This window comes from Halichoeres trimaculatus, unplaced genomic scaffold (assembly GCF_033239565.1).
Source record: "Halichoeres trimaculatus isolate MK-OKI-2021-1 unplaced genomic scaffold, fHalTri1.1 fHalTri1_scaffold_15, whole genome shotgun sequence".
Classification (NCBI taxonomy): domain Eukaryota; kingdom Metazoa; phylum Chordata; class Actinopteri; order Labriformes; family Labridae; genus Halichoeres; species Halichoeres trimaculatus.
Genome location: NW_027437193.1, coordinates 29,449,780 through 29,465,689, shown reverse-complemented (window position 1 = coordinate 29,465,689; position 15,910 = coordinate 29,449,780). Strand labels below are relative to the sequence as shown.

Sequence of the window (15,910 nt, the reverse complement as noted above, 5' to 3'; positions counted from 1 at the left end):
GGCTATATAGGCTTGTGGAGGGCAAAGCATTAAAAAAAGCAAACAGGCACAGCGTAACGGCCTGTAACAACGCGCGGTAGTGTAGTACTGTAGCCTGAGATTTAGTTGAGGTGTTTTAATTTTTTGATTAAAGAAACAAAAGCTCAGGTTAAGCTTTTGACCTATTTATAATTTCAACAAAGGCTTTTTCGCTAAGCCTATTTATCCTGTAAAAAGATAAGTGGTGATAGCAGAGGGTCGACTGTTTTACTTTTTTTCATTTTTTTCCTAAAAAGAGTATCCATTTTCCATTTCTACGCCCCGAGGCTGCACGTGCGACAGATACAATACGCAGCTGAAATGACGAGGGTGTAATTATGATAACGACTCCTGAATTGAAAAGGGCTCAATTCTTTATCGATTGATAGGTTAATAAATGGATAAATACATGAATGAACAAATGTGTTTCACACACTGTCACTGCTGGTCTTTGGGGCCGTGTATGGACGACGGTTCCCCAGGGTCTGTGAGGAGGTGTCATGGCTGTGGGAGATAAAAGCGCGTGAGCTTCTGGCCGCATCAGATAAAAGAGCCGCGCGCTATCAGGGTGCTGGCAGGACAGTTTAAATTGTAGCAGGTACATCCTAATAACGGTTTTATAACTTCCTTTTCTTTTAGACAAATTAAAGCTACAAATCTGAATAAAAATTGCAGATAGACAGATAGATGGATGGACACGGTATAGGTGTTTTAACCCGTAATATTTATTTTAAACAAGTCACGAGCCTCACACTCAGCTCAGTCACGACATCTGAACAGACCTGTTGAGGCAGCACTCACGACTAACATCCTTCATCCTGTTCTTAACCGCAGCACAGCCTCAAATAATCCCTTTAAGCTCTTTTTTTCGAGCATGTAAAGCCTAACGAAATTTGCCAGGATTTTCTAAATGGTAGGAAGCTATAGCTTTACCATGGATCCAAATAAAAGGTCTAAAGTTCTCAAATCTGAAAGTCAAACTCGCAATAACTAAGTTGGAATTTTTTAAATAAATGCATGATTGGAAACAGCAGGGTGAATGTAGCATACAAACGTGAAAAGACTTGCAAGCTTTTTGTTTATATAGAAAATTAAATATTGTGTTATGTTATACAATTTAAGTTTCGCAATATAAACTTTTTTATTCTAAGTATAAACTAGTACCCGTTTTAAAGCAGCATCCACTGACAAATGAGGGAAATATACAATCTATGATGCTAATACAGTACAGAGCAGTGGACTTTTTGTTTTACAATCAGCTTTCTTTATATTTCTTTTTATAATAGTACACAATTCTTTATAAGGAGGATGGCAAAGATCTAAAAATACATAAATACTTTGTGTAAATATGAACCCACTCACCAAGAATATTAGTAGACCCACTCTATATGCTTTTTTAAGCTAAATAAATTAAATCTCTACCCTTACAAAAGGTATTTTGATGGTCAGAAATTCTAAACTATCCTTTTAAGAGAGGTTTCACAGCACTTAAGTTACAATACATCTGCACTGTTAATGAAATATAATCAGGCTATCTTCATGTAAAACCTATGTATGCATAAACAAGTCATGCCTGATTTAAATAAGTATTTCTTGCGTAACGATAATGATAAATGTTGTACAATTCCCTCAACAACCATTTGGTTCGGGAAACCAGACATTCTCTCTGGTGCCCACCTGGTGAACATTGGTATGCACTTATAGTAAAATAAATATTGAACCCTGAAAATCCTTGGTTTGCATTTTTGACATGTGTTACAGCAATGAGATACAGACTGACAGCATTAAATCTAGCACAGGTTGCAGTCCATCAGCAGTGCTTGCAGAGCTGAATTATTATCCACGGCTACAGTATAAATGGCTTCCAGCCCTGTCAGCGCTGGACACGTCTGGCCGGCATAATACGAAGAGAAGCGATGCTTTCGCGGGTCATGAGCCGTGTCACCTGGTCCAGAGTGAGGCCAGCCACCACTTCGCCATTCACCTGTAGAATCTCATCACCAATGCCCAGGAGACCAATGTAGGGGCCTTCACCACTGCCATCACCAACTTTCTCTACGTATACACCTTAGGAGACAATGATGGGAGAAAAAATGGAGTAAGTGATGCTACAGAAAGGAAGTTGACGGTTGTATTTATGATGGTGTATTCCCATTTTACAATCTTGTTCGTTTGCATGACAACCTTTTTATTCTGTCCCATTCTCTATTATTTTCTCATTAAAACCACATTAAATTGAAGAAAGCTGACTGTGATGGGCTGACAGAGGAGGGATTAATTAAGGACTGTTTGCTTATCGACGATTTAAACAACTGCAAAACTGAGCTGTGAATTAAAAACAACACTACAAAGGGAATGTAAACTGCTGTAGCCACCTGTGTCTGGTCGACCTTTTCCTCTTGAGATGACAAAACCAAAGGGGCCATTTGGGGGTCTCACAAGCTCCAGGAGGAGGGTCCCATCAGGGAAAGCCTGGGAGACCCGGCCCACTGGACGTACCATTCTGGAGGAAAGAACATCTTCAACACTCAGGGCCCTGTGGAGCTCAATCTGAGGGCTGTCAGGGCTATAATGACAGGGAAATTCTTGTCATATGTAAAGTGACCAAAAAAAAAACAACAAAAAAACAAAACAAAAAATGCAGTCTCTTTTGTTGGTACTTCTTGAGTTCTTTTCTTCTTTTGCTTTTTATTCTTGATGCCTACCTGGGTGCCAGGCCATATGGTATCTGTACTTCTCCTAGTATTGTTGAACGCTCTGTTCTTCTTTCCAAACTCTGCACTGATGAGGCTTTTCGCAGTTGGGCCAGTGGCAGCACCTAGTGGCAAACAAATGGCACTGTAACACATTCTCTTAGCCTACATTGGCTGAATTGACCTCATTAGCTCATGCAGCATGAACCTTTTGCTCTAGCTGTCCTCAGAAACTAAAAAGTGTGTGTACCACACATTGATGCACACAAACATTATGTGGCAATCAACAGAGGTGGTGACTGGCTGGGAAAAAGCGGTTAACATTTGTTTAGAGTACTTTTATGGCTGCCAAGAGGAAAACAAGGACGAAGAGCGGAAGGAAACAACCTGGAATGCATTTTTTGTGCTCCAGAGTCAGGCAGAAAGGTTCGTAATACTTCAAAGCGCCAGCCAGTTTACTGTTGAAAATATCTAATAAAGAGGACTTCAAAGTGAAGCTGAAAGTTAAAAGACATGTAAATAAGTGTTTTTTCTCCCTACAGCCTACTTTTAAAGGTAAAATCGCATCTTTTTGATGTTTTGTTGATGTTTACATGAAAGTAAACAGGAGACAAAGGCAGAGCAGCACAGCAGTCCTTGAACATAACATGGCATGAAAAAGGTTTCTCACGGGGTGCAGGGTTTGCAGTGAGGGGGTCCTCTGTATGCGGCTGGGAGGTAGTGGTCTGCGCGTCGGGCTTGGGGATGCAGAGCTTGCCCGGGGGGCAGCGGGTATACTGAGCTGCTCCATGCTGCTGGAGCGGCCTCCTTTCACCAGTCTGCCCACACTGTTCAGACCAATGGAGGAAAAGAAGCGACGCAGGAAGAGCTTTGGCCTTCCATCCATCTTTCTGAAAATCAGATTTGAAGCTGTCATCCTATGAGGTGGTGACACGGACTCAAGATGTTTATTATCAAACAAACCTGTAACCCAGACTCATCTTAAAATAAAAAAAACACCATCATTTTAGTCAGAGATGTTAAAATAATTTCTTATCTGATCTCAAAGCCATACACAGCCTGAATGAGTAAAGCCTTTTATAACCAGAAGGGGGCAGGATTGTCATTTTCACAGAATATTTGATGCAATTGAATCTCGTGGATTGTGCGTCATGGGTTTAATCTCCTAAAGACTATTAGTCCATCACGCTAAATTGTTTTGGAAAAAGCGATGATGCAGACAAAGGGATGTGTTGTTGTCTTATTTTACCTGGACCCGTCACAGTTGTCCTCCGATGCAGCCTCAGACTTCAGGTGTTCTGCTCTCAGCAGCTCTGCTCTGAGATCCTCGGCCCGAGACAGAGCCAGGCCGCGCAGAGGACGACACTCTGGGCCAGGAGTGGAGTCACCTCCACCAACAGATACTGTTAGACACAGATGAGCTGAGATTGTGCCGATAAACTATTCAGCCAATTCAATATAATTCATTTCATTTCAATTCAGTTCAGTTCAAGAAAAGAGCAGTCGACATTTTTTCTTTTCTTTTTTATCCAAGTCAACAATTCTATTCTATTCTATTCTATTCTATTCTATTCTATTCTATTCTATTCTATTCTATTCTATTCTACTGCAGTTACCTGTGTCAATATAATTTGTTTAGCGGTTAACTCCACTTCTTATCTCTACTTTTTATATGAGTCAGTTAATATATACTACAGTTTTTAATTGTGTAATTGTATTTTATGAATAAGAATCAACTCTTCTTTTCTATTATATTCTATTAAGTTGTATGCATTTAAAATACAACTCTTAATTTATTCTGGTCTTTTGATTCTAAAATTCTTATTTATTCTTTGAAACTTTGTTGTAATGTTTAATCATGTTATGTTGTATTGGAGTCAAACACATTACTCAGCACTACTGTTTAAAAGACAACTGTGTAAGGTAATGTGTGGATTATCTATTTATTTATTAATTAATGTATGTATGTATGTATGTATTTATTGAGGCTAATGCGAGATAACTATCTTGGCAGAATTTATTTAAATGTCATTTTCTGAACAGATCTGACTGACTCTTTTTACATAATTAAAAAAAAAAAGTGTTTACACTTTGAAATTAAGACTTACTGGATACTAACCTGTGAATTGTTGAAGAATACTTCCACAGTTATTGTGTCTCAATAATTGTTGACAACATACTGATACTGTCCAGTCATATCTCTGAGTTCTTATATCCTGAATAAGAACTGTTTCAGGGTTGATATCAATTGAATGTGTAATGTACAGAAAGTGATAAACAGGCAAGCCAATAGCATTCTGCAGTGGCTACATGTGAAACACCATTGAGGGTGTTAGCACATGCTCACTGTGATTGCTTGGGATAGTTACCTATGCAGTTAAGAACCAAGGACTTTAGTCTGATGTTAAACTGACTTGGTACAACTGACAATTTCTCATATTTGTAAAGCGTACCCATGTTTGAGAACAACCCTGTTGTCGAACAAACACTGTTGTCAAAGGGGAAATACCTCTTTGATTAGTACTTGGGAGCTGATTTTACAAAGTCTGTTTAATGTTGGGTTCAGCTGTTTCAGCTGCCCCTCTGGTTTGGTGTACATAGTAAAAAGATATCTACTGAAAGCTCATGCAGTCTCTCCCTCACCTGTTCCATCTGGAGTGGCGTCCCAGAGTTCAGCAGACGGTAGATCAGTGGGGATACGGGCTGGTGAGTATCTGAGAGTTGAAGGCCTGATACAGGGCACCAGACTGCTGGCTGTAGTAGTCCCTTGGGGTAAAGACACTGGAGGCTCTCTTCTCGTTTCTGCAGAGTCCTGGAGAGCCAAATGCTGGGACCCTGCCTCTTCTCCCTGCTCTGAGGTAATCTGGAACTGAACTGTGGACTGTCCTGCAATGGAGCGACTCCTTGAACTCGACTTCAGAGCAGACTTAATAGGCAGTGGCGGGGCAGGGGGTTCTCGTAGTCCTCCAGATGCCTCCAGCAAAGGGGGCTCCAGTACCATGGGGCTAGTTGGGGCAAAGGATACTGCTCTGCTGAAGTTGACCCTGCTCCTGGGATTTGAGTTACGCCGTTGTGCCCATGAGGGACCATAAGGACCATTGCCAGACTCTATGCGACTCTCCCCTTTCCTGCTCCTTCTCCTCAGTTTCCCAAACCCTGAGGATTTCCAGCCCGTGCCATTCTCTTTACTTTCCCCCAGCACAAAAGCTCCAGCAAAAGTGACGGTCAAAGGAGCTTTTGGACGAGTATTCACCTCTTGCTTGCTTGGAGGCACCCAGTGAGGAGCACCTTTTCCCCCACGTGGGTCCTCTGGGTTGCCCTGCCGCTGCAGCTCGAGCTTCTGAAGATCAGGTGGAGATGTGATTTGCTGAGGTTCCCTGACTACAGAGCCACATTGCTCACATTTTTTCACCAGCACAATTATCTCTTTAATCACTGTTGTGGGTTCAGCACTGGCAACCACTTCTTCTGGCTTCGGAGCAGGAGCCATGGAGACACTTCTGTTGCATCTGCTCCTCTCTGAACCACTACTGCTTGAATCTGTGTTACTTTCTTTGCTCTTGAACCTGGGCGCCCCTGGTCTGCCACGAAGTCTCACTCTATCCAAGTAGCGTGACTCTGCTTCTTTCTCTGATTCATCCTCAAAGCGTACCCGTGTTGGTGAATAACCGTAGCGCCGAGATCGACCACCATTGTCACCAGGCGGAGAGTCTCTTTGGTCAAGGACGAGAAGAGGAACAGATGCAGCTTGAGGAGTGGGATCTTCTTTGGTTTGAACAGGTTCCTGCACTGCCGTTGGTTCTGGAAATTCAGCTGGTTGCTTCTTTCTGCAGGAAAAATATTTAAGTTGATATTTAAAAATCATCTACCTCCCAATAAGCTATGAAAAGGTAAAAAGAGTATCTTAAGTACAATCTGATGGATTTCAAAATATGAATTTTTGTCTTTGAAAAAGTTTCATGAGAGGTCAATGCAATATAATACAATATGTGGTGTTTTTCCAGGTAAATCCCTTTGTTTTGCATATGGGAAAGCAAAATCTATTAAAATTTTATATTAGGGGTTTTGTGCATTTTTTAGTCTGTACACTGTCCCTATGGTATCCCCGCAGTAGATTTACATGATTTACAGCCAAAATGAAATCCGCATTTTTTTCAAGCTTTATTTTAGCTGCTGTCTCTTTAAGACTCCCCACAAACCTCTACCCTCTGATTGGCCAGCCCCCATAAGGCCCATCAGGGATAGAGCTTTGGGAATACTTTGGTGTTTGAAGCCCATACCTACAACATTTAATAACCTGCCTAAAAGGTTGTTATGTGATGACATCATCATTTTAGCAAGTCTCATGTAGATTTCGTGCAGAATTAAGGATTTTGTCAACATTTCAATACACAGCAGTTGTAAATTTGCAAACGTTAAGCACAAACATCCTGGACTGTTACTTCATATACAAGTTTATAAAATGAGCAAATATTATATCCCCTCTTTATAAAAAGTAGGTACATTTTGTGTATATATATATATATATATATATATATATATATATATATATATATATATATATATATGTGTGTGTGTGTGTGTGTGTGTGTGTGTGTGTGTGTGTGTGTGTGTATATATATATATATATATATATATATATATGTATATATATATATATTAATATATATATATATATATATATATATATATATATATATATATATATATATATAATCTCAAGCAAAATAGGTAGTGCATTCACTATTACAACAACAATGATACATTTATTACATTTTTTAGATTTATAATACATAATCAACTTCATCAATCAACATGTTTCCTCAGTATTCCGATATCAGCAATGGAGGAACAGCTTAGTGGTTATCTGTCATTATTCTGCTTTAATGTAAATTTAAGGAGGGTGCATGAGCTATTTAACAATGTCAGTTTCTGAAAAACAAAACTCAAAAGCACACTAGTTACAGACGTGGACAGTGGTTCATACACAGCATCAGATAAACAGAAAATGTTAAGGCAAAAAAAAAGTTTCTTTGGGGTTTTATTCAACAAAACAAGGTTTAATTAAAAAAAACAGTGTCTACACATGATAGTTAGTGACACCCTCATGCTCTCATGTCCAACATTCACCCTATGTATGCCCGTCCTATCTCTGTCCTTCAACTGCACATGTTCACTGGAGCAAAATGACAAAGTATCAAAATTATTGCATGAATAAGATTTGTGCATGTGTCAATTTGAAGCAGTTAAACAATGCAGGAGCTGCATTAAATTTATAGAGACACATTCAGTGTCACAGTGAACACCTTCGGACTCATACTCCGGCAATGTAAAACTATCTGTGTTCTTCTTTATAAAACAAATATTTTTTTTTTTTTTACCTAAGTAATTTTTTTTTTGTTTCTTGGGCTAACTGATTCAGCTATCTTTGATATTGATGGTATAACAACAGCTCTCATCTGAATGTTTATCCCATATTTGCCTTCTGTGTCTTCCACCATACTACTGATACTTTTTGCTGATGATACAACCTTGATTCTAACCAACAAGAATTTTGATTCACTAATTAGTGAAGCTAATTCTGGAAGAGGAATATTTTAAGAATTAGCTTCGCTAAGGTAAAAAAACAAAAAATCATACTGTACATCCAAGGCCAAGATTTCCATTGGAGGGAACAATTGAAACCAGGTCTCTTCCACCAAATTCTTAGGGGTTTTGATTGATGAGAGGTTGTCATGGATGGAGCATTTTAAGCTCATCAGTAACAAAGTGATGAAGTCTATTGGCATCATTAGGAAAATTCACGATTCCATCCAAATTTGTTAGGCTAGCCACCTCTTCCAATAACTTATCTCCATCTGCCCCTCTATTAAAAAGTTGAACTTATTGTCCATTTACAATATCAATACTCGTCATTTTTGTATATTTATTTGTAAATATTAATCCACCACATTTGCTCCTGGAATCTTTTATGGATTTTTTTTACAATCAACTTTCAGATTCGCTCACACAGCATAGGACATGCCATTAAACTTTATACTCCCTTTTGACGTACTTCACAATGTCAGTTTTCTTTCATTTACAGAGGTTCATTAATTTGAAATTCATTTTATTATTTCACAAATACATCTACATCTCTGACCATTTTTTAGTTCAGACTAGAGCCATTTATAATACATCAAGATCCAAAAGCTTTTATTTCTCATTCATGATTAATTCATTTGCTTGTTGTTTGTTTGTTGTTGATTTATTTTGAGTCTATTTAATTTTCTTCTTATATTTTTAATATTAATTTTATTTGAGGATATAAAAAATTAGGTATAATGAAGTGCAATGAATTCAAAAATATTTTGTGCTGTAGCAGCAACTTTTGTGAAAATAATGCAAATTAATACACAAATGACTCATTATCATACTGAATTATGTGGACTCCAAAAAAGTGGATCATTTGCAGTCTCAATCATCATGTGTCATAGCCTATGTCAGTAGATTCAGCAAACTTACACAGTGGATCTCTGATCAGAATGTGGGCGTCTGATAGGACGATCACCTTTGACGTGATTGGAGCGAGCCTTCAGCCGTGCTCGCTCCAGAAGGCGCTTGGCTTGTTCGTGTCTTGGGCTCAGTGGGAGCTCATCACTGATTGAAAGAAGTGACCTAAGGTTCAAGAGAAACATGGAACACAGTGCAGAGATAAATCAGTTAGGAGATGCAAGCTTATTGTTTGTTGTGACATATCCTGCTACATCATGTTCCCCACAGATTGACTTAACATAGAGTGAATCCAGCTGTGTCTTCCTAAGCTGTCTTATGTAATATCAGATAGTTAGGCTGGGGGTAGCTGGTGGCAGTGAGCAGCAGAGAGAACTTCATCCATCTATCCATCCGTCCGTCCTTATGTCCAGCAGTTAAGCTACTCTGCATTGTGCTTGTCTTTATCCCCTGGCCCAGTGATAAAGATAGCATGCAACAACAACCACATGGATTATCCTTGTAATGGACTGAGTGTGATTCACTCTCTCCTGGGTGAGAGGAGGAGAACATATTGTGTTGGAATAGATTACAGTTGCATGACAGTGTTTTATCCCAACTCTGACACACAGTTTAATTAGCAGCCAGTCCATTCTTCTCAAGTACAAGTACAGTTACTTTAAGAGAACTTTACTTCGGTAGAAGTAAAAGTACAAAGCTGTAAAATCTACTGAAGTAAAAGCAAAACCATATTTTCTTTAAAATCCTTTAAAAGTACTTATTTTTGAATCAGCCCTAAAAATAATGTCTGAGCATACTGTGCAATGGTGTCACTATGACCTGTCCAGTTTGCAGGATGGTTTGAATGGATAAAATCAGGTTGTAGCTCACATATAACCTGACTATGATTGCAAAGAGGTGTCAGCTGAGCAAAATCTATGTCACACTGACCAGCTACTGACTCAGGAAAGACAAACCTGTAAATGTATTTTTGGCGATTCCATCATGAGTATGCATGTTCTTCTCCATCTCTATGCAAGTACAAGTGAAAAAACTGGTTTTAAAAGTAAAGGTCCTCAAAAAAAAGTAGAATGATTGAATTTAAACCATTACATTCACTCTTGTACAGAAGTGTCATCAGTGTCTATACTGCAAAAAACTGGAATCTTATCAAGTGTTTTTGTCTTATTTAAGTAAAAATGGTCTTATCATACTAAATAATAGCAACATTCAACTTACCAGTCCAGAAAAATGTCTTGTTTCAAGTTATTTAAAGACAAAAATAAGGTATAAATTGCTTGTAATAAGTACAAAAATCTGCCAATGGAACAAGAAAAATTTGCTTAAAAATTTGCTTGAAACTAGTATAATGTCTTAATCCAAGTGACTTTTCTCTTATTCCATTGGCAGATGTTTTTTTTTACTTGTTACAAGCAATTCAGACCGCATTTATTCTTTGAATAACTTGAAATAAGACATTTTTCTGGACTGATCAGATGAATGTAGCTCATATTAAATCTAAAAAGTAATTTTCTCCTCAAAATAAGACAAAAACGCTAAATAAGATTTCAGTTTTTTTCCAGTGTATTCATTAACTACCGCTTTTCCTCTTCAGAGTGGTGGGTTGCTGGAGCCTAACCCAGCTGTCTTCGCCTAAGAGGCGGGATACACCCTGTACTGGTCGCCAGTCAATCACAGGGCTGACACACAGAGACTAACAACCATTAATGCACACATTCACACTTAGAGGCAATTTAGAATGACCAATTAACCTGATGAGCATGCTTTTGGACTGTGGGAGGAAGCCGGAGTACCCAAAGATAACCCATGCATGCACAGGGAGAGCATGTCTGAAGCAGGATTCAAACTGGCGACCTTCTTGCAGCAGTGCTAACTGTGTCGCCATCATGCAGCTTGTTCTGTCAGTTTCAAAAATCAAATTTCTGTGACTTTATTTCTTTGTTCCATCATTCCTGAGAATAATGATGTTAAAATGCCCACGACAGTTCAACATATAAAAATTTGATTTAACAAATTTCTTATTCTTCAGTACATTTTGTGGCTACACCTCCTACAAATTTTCACCTATTTTTACTCGTCAAAAAGTCTGCTTGTACTTTTCACATTTCTAACCCCTGCAATTTTTAAGGTATTCCCCATTTTCCAATTGTTTTCATGGCCCATCAAAATGAATGACATGTTCCATCACCACGGAAACTACACAGCTGACGATGTCAAAAGGGGTTCTGAGGTTATAAATAGGACTGGTGCACATCACTAACATGAAGGGTTAGAGTTAAGGCTCAGCATTTCAACATTCCGCATCTGCTCCAAGGAAATAACCCCCTGTTGTAGAGCCCGACCGATTAATCGGCCCGGGGCCAATTATGCCTGTCACCGATTAATCAACATCGGCCAAAATGTAGCCGATGATAAAAATTTTTGCTCCACAGAGATTCTGTCACTCCTGCTCCTGTGTGTCTGTGTGTTGGGCTGCACAATGCCCGAGTGCCCGCCCCCTCTGTCCACCATTATCTAATGTAAGACTATAGAATGACGCTTTAACGTCGTGTTAGTTGCTTTTTTGTGAGATAAACAGAGATAAATTCTACTGTTAACTCACATGTTCACCATTATCTAATGTAAGACTATAATACTGCGTTTTAACGCCGTGTAAGTTGCTCATTGTGTGTTTACATTTTTAATTTTTTTTTATACTTGCTGTGTTTACAGTTTGACTTCTTTATATATTATTGTGTTTACAGCTTGTTCCTATTTATCATTGGTTAACACTACAGTTCTAAGGTTGACAATTTTATAATTAAAGTTCCTTGTTTTAATTTAATAGTTTTCTGTCTCTGTCTTGAATCATATGGGTATAATAATAATATGTGTTCATATATAGTATATATCCTGTGTATATAAATGAATTTATTATTTATTTATCAGCTGATATATCGGATATCAGTCGATATATCAGATATTGGCCGATACATTGGATATCGGCTTTTTTTTGCCCCCAGTATCGGTATTGGCATCTGCCCCAAAAATCCCATATCGGTCGGGCTCTACCCTGTAGTAGGTGTTTGTTTTGGTTGTGCAGAGGGCAGGCCCTCCGACATCCTAACAGCTTTAAATTTAGAGCTGTAAAGGTGAGAAATTTATGAGTGGGAGATATAAATACTGGACTTAAGTTATACATCACCCATCTGTGCCAGGCCCATACAGAAGCATTGCTTTACTCACCTCAAATAAGGTTCAAGATCCTGAACAAGAATGGCTGAGTCTGAGCTGTCCGAACCCCCGTGGACACCTGCATCTGGCGCTTGGCAGAAGGAATAAGCAGATAAGATCTGTTTCTACACATTATTTCAACACACTAAAACTGGCTTATAAAGAATTCTATACCGATATTTTGAAAGGTTCAGTTGTTATTTAGTGCCTTTTACAGTGTACATGGAAAACATAAGTACCAGGACAGCTCTTAAATGTATTTACATGATTGGGTGCGGGATTTTCATAAACCTTTAGGTGACAAGGTCATAGGTTATCCCTGACTGATCCTGATGTCAGAAAAAAAACATGTTATGCAACTGGTGAGGCACAGAACAAGATTTCCTCAGCAGAAGAGCGAAAAACATGTGATCATCATGGATCAATCTATAGGCCTAGCTCTGATTGCATTATCAATAGCAAACACACACATGAAGTGAAGCATTACTAATGCACTGTATGGGACAATACATGATATGTCCCCATACAGAGACATCCATCAGCCTGCAGACAGAGATGAAAAAGGAGGGACACTTGCCCCCACCACTCTGACTGCTAATAATAGCAACAACCACATGCACATCTGCACATCTGACATCTGTTCAGCACTGGGATTCAGCCAGGTTACATATACAGCAGCATGGGGCTTGCATAAGTAACTTAGACTGGATGCAGAAACTGTAGAGGTTATGAAACCTTTATATCCAAATATGCTATGATACAACTCTGAAAAAAGTGGATTTTTGAGCCTTAATACATCAGGAAGTTGCATGCGGCAATCACACCCTAACTAAACCATTTGTTGAAAAGCTGTGGAGTATATTAGTAGATATCACTTTGTATATCTCCACAACTCTATTCATTGTTTACATTTTTTTAAACTCTACATCGTGTTCATTTCAACCTACCTGTACAATCCTCTGTGTATACTGTGTCTTCATTATCTCCTGCACTCTCTCCTACACTTTGCTTTCTCTCCCCCATGCTGGTTTGTTTTCTCTCCCTCAGTCTCTCATAAGCCCTCTGCTTCATCTTCAGTTTCTCATCAGCAGAGAGCACCCTGACTTGCGTAGCCATGCTCTCCAAGTTGTCTGAGAAGCACAGCCCAAAGGCCTCTGTCTCCTTCTGCTCACACCTGTCCAGGAAACACTCCACACTGTCCAAGTGTGTAGCCTCTGTGGACACGACACAGTCATCTACTGAAATTCCAGCATCACTTTTGGTTCCTGAATCATCTGGTTCAAACGTTCTCTGAGGCTCTGTCCATGACTCTGTCTTTGTGTAGTCTTTCAACGGTAGAGTGGAGGGTAAGTCGTTTGGTCCAACACCGTTTAGAAGCAGTGTTTCAGGGCGAGCAACTCTCCAGAAGCCTTTAGGTGGGGCCCAGCGCCTGGTCGAGGTTGAGGTTGTTGTGGCAGGAGAGGAGGAGAGAGCAGGGGGTGGAGGGAGAGCAGGGACAGGAGGAGATGGCTCATCCTTACTGCTACTTGAATTATCAGACAGCAAACTCTCCAAACTGGTACCCTCCCCAAGTCCATACGGCCGAAAACTAACCTGACTCTCATTCCTGTCTGACCTCTCTTCTTCAGTTTCCTCTCCCCCATGAATCAGCTCCTCTCCTTTAGCACCAGGTGGAGGGCTGTGGATCTCCAACCTAACTTGCACCTCCACCTCCTCCTCTTCATCACTGCTGCTCAAGATCTTTGCAGTGCCTGATCGCCAGGAAGGGGCAGGTAGCGGTACCTGACCCTTTCCTCTGGGCCTTGGTCTGAAAAGGACCTCAGGGGAAATCTGCCCGGCTGGACTGCTCTCTGTGGCGTCGCTGTCTAACTTCTCTCTGTCTCTCCCTCTTGCCCTCCTCTGCGTGAGCGACTTCACCTTAGTTTGTAGAGCATGCACAGCTGAACTCTGGGGAACAGGAAGAGAAGGAGGAAGACGAGCGCTTAAAGATGGTGACGGAAAAACAGGCTCGGGTACGGGGCCAGTGATGAGTCCCCAATTGATTGGAAGCCCCGTGGGTAGAGACGAACTGTTTTGGTGGGTGCTATCAACCACCCTCTCTTCCTCCATCAGCTGCCCTGCCCTGAAGAGTCCAGTCGGATCCTATAAACAAAACAAGCATTTGTTGTTGAGGGCAAACCATGTTACCTACATATGCTTTACATCCCTGTTACTGCCCACTTCTATCTGATCTGCCTGGTGAGGAAATATGTACTGTGGGTTCAGTCACGTTGCCTTATCCACAGATTACTTTGCAGTGCACCGGATAATCCTTTAGAATAAGAGTTAGCAACTGCTCCCTGCAATTGAACCTCTACCTCACCTGAATAATACTGTAAATATTTATTGTCAAGGGAAATAAAGTTCAAAATTCAATCAACAACACAGCCCTCGACCAAAAATGATAAGAAAATATGTTTAATATATATATATATATATTTTTCAAAAATAAATATTTTTCAAATTTAGCTGACATTAGCACGGGATAGTTATCTCTTCACTCTTTAAGTCAGTTAAATTAATACACATGTCAACATTACAAGCAAAGCTAGCTTTATGGCATATCAAAACACAGCAGGTCATCTCATATGAACTCAAAAAAAAAAAAAAAATGGTGTACCTTTATATTTTTCACAGATGGTGTTCCCTGGACCACAAATGCGAGTGCGTTGTCCACCGTGAGAAAGTTCCCACAAATCCCGCTGTTAAAATGTACCCTTCATTCTGGAGCCTGTGCCGAGCGTGCAGATCGCGGCGCGTATCCGCAAGTCGGTCAGCAACACTCTCAAGAGGCCGGAGCAACTTTCTCCACCGGATGCGAATTGAAATGACATTTTTCTCAATTAATCTGCAGATCCACCTCGTGCTGTCCTTCCTGTCCCGCTCTACACTGACTGAGCTCCCGGTCCGGGCAGTGCTCGGCAAGCCAGCGGCCTCTCAATCATGATTGGTCCGGTAATCCCTTCAGAAATCAACGGGGATTAGACAAAAATGGAATACAAAAATGCCTGCTTTAATTTCGTCCTTGCCTCGCGAACCCGTGAAGTGAAGCTTTTGTTGCGTAAGTAGGCTACAGAGCAGAGCACAGACTCCTACTCCCGTCTAACAGCAACCCCTGCCTCACAAAAAAAGGATAAAAGTATAATTAAAATGGCTATCTGGGTTTAAGCCCACGTGAAAATCCCACACTCCTTGTCGATCCGAAGATGTGTCGATGGTTCTGATATAAGGATTTAGAATTTACGATGGATTTTGAAGAATGTAGGCCAAATTTGCATCGCAAAACAACTGCCGACTGATTATTTGTCAACAGAGCTGGTCCATCTACCTCACTTCACCAAAGCTCATCTGTATTTCTATCTCTCTACACACACTGTCACATGCACTCGCCATTCTAACTGGGACAGGGATCTGCTTGCCAGTTGTCACAATCCCCAGATGTGATCAGACTTTGG

At 40.1% G+C, this 15,910-nt stretch overlaps 1 protein-coding gene across 1 annotated transcript; it reads right to left on the bottom strand.

The window, feature by feature from the left end:
- Nucleotides 1–815: 815 nt before the first annotated feature.
- LOC141804697 (uncharacterized) lies at nucleotides 816–15,878 on the bottom strand. Its single transcript, XM_074689288.1, has 10 exons — nucleotides 15,076–15,878; nucleotides 13,364–14,558; nucleotides 12,429–12,507; nucleotides 9,216–9,368; nucleotides 5,355–6,538; nucleotides 3,961–4,114; nucleotides 3,382–3,601; nucleotides 2,724–2,836; nucleotides 2,394–2,584; nucleotides 816–2,085 (listed from the first exon to the last, which is right to left on the bottom strand). The coding sequence occupies exons 2-10, from the start codon at nucleotides 14,523–14,525 to the stop codon at nucleotides 1,892–1,894; spliced, it is 3,450 nt and encodes a 1,149-aa protein (XP_074545389.1). The 5' UTR covers nucleotides 14,526–14,558; nucleotides 15,076–15,878; the 3' UTR covers nucleotides 816–1,891.
- Between the last annotated feature and the right edge of the window lie 32 nt (nucleotides 15,879–15,910).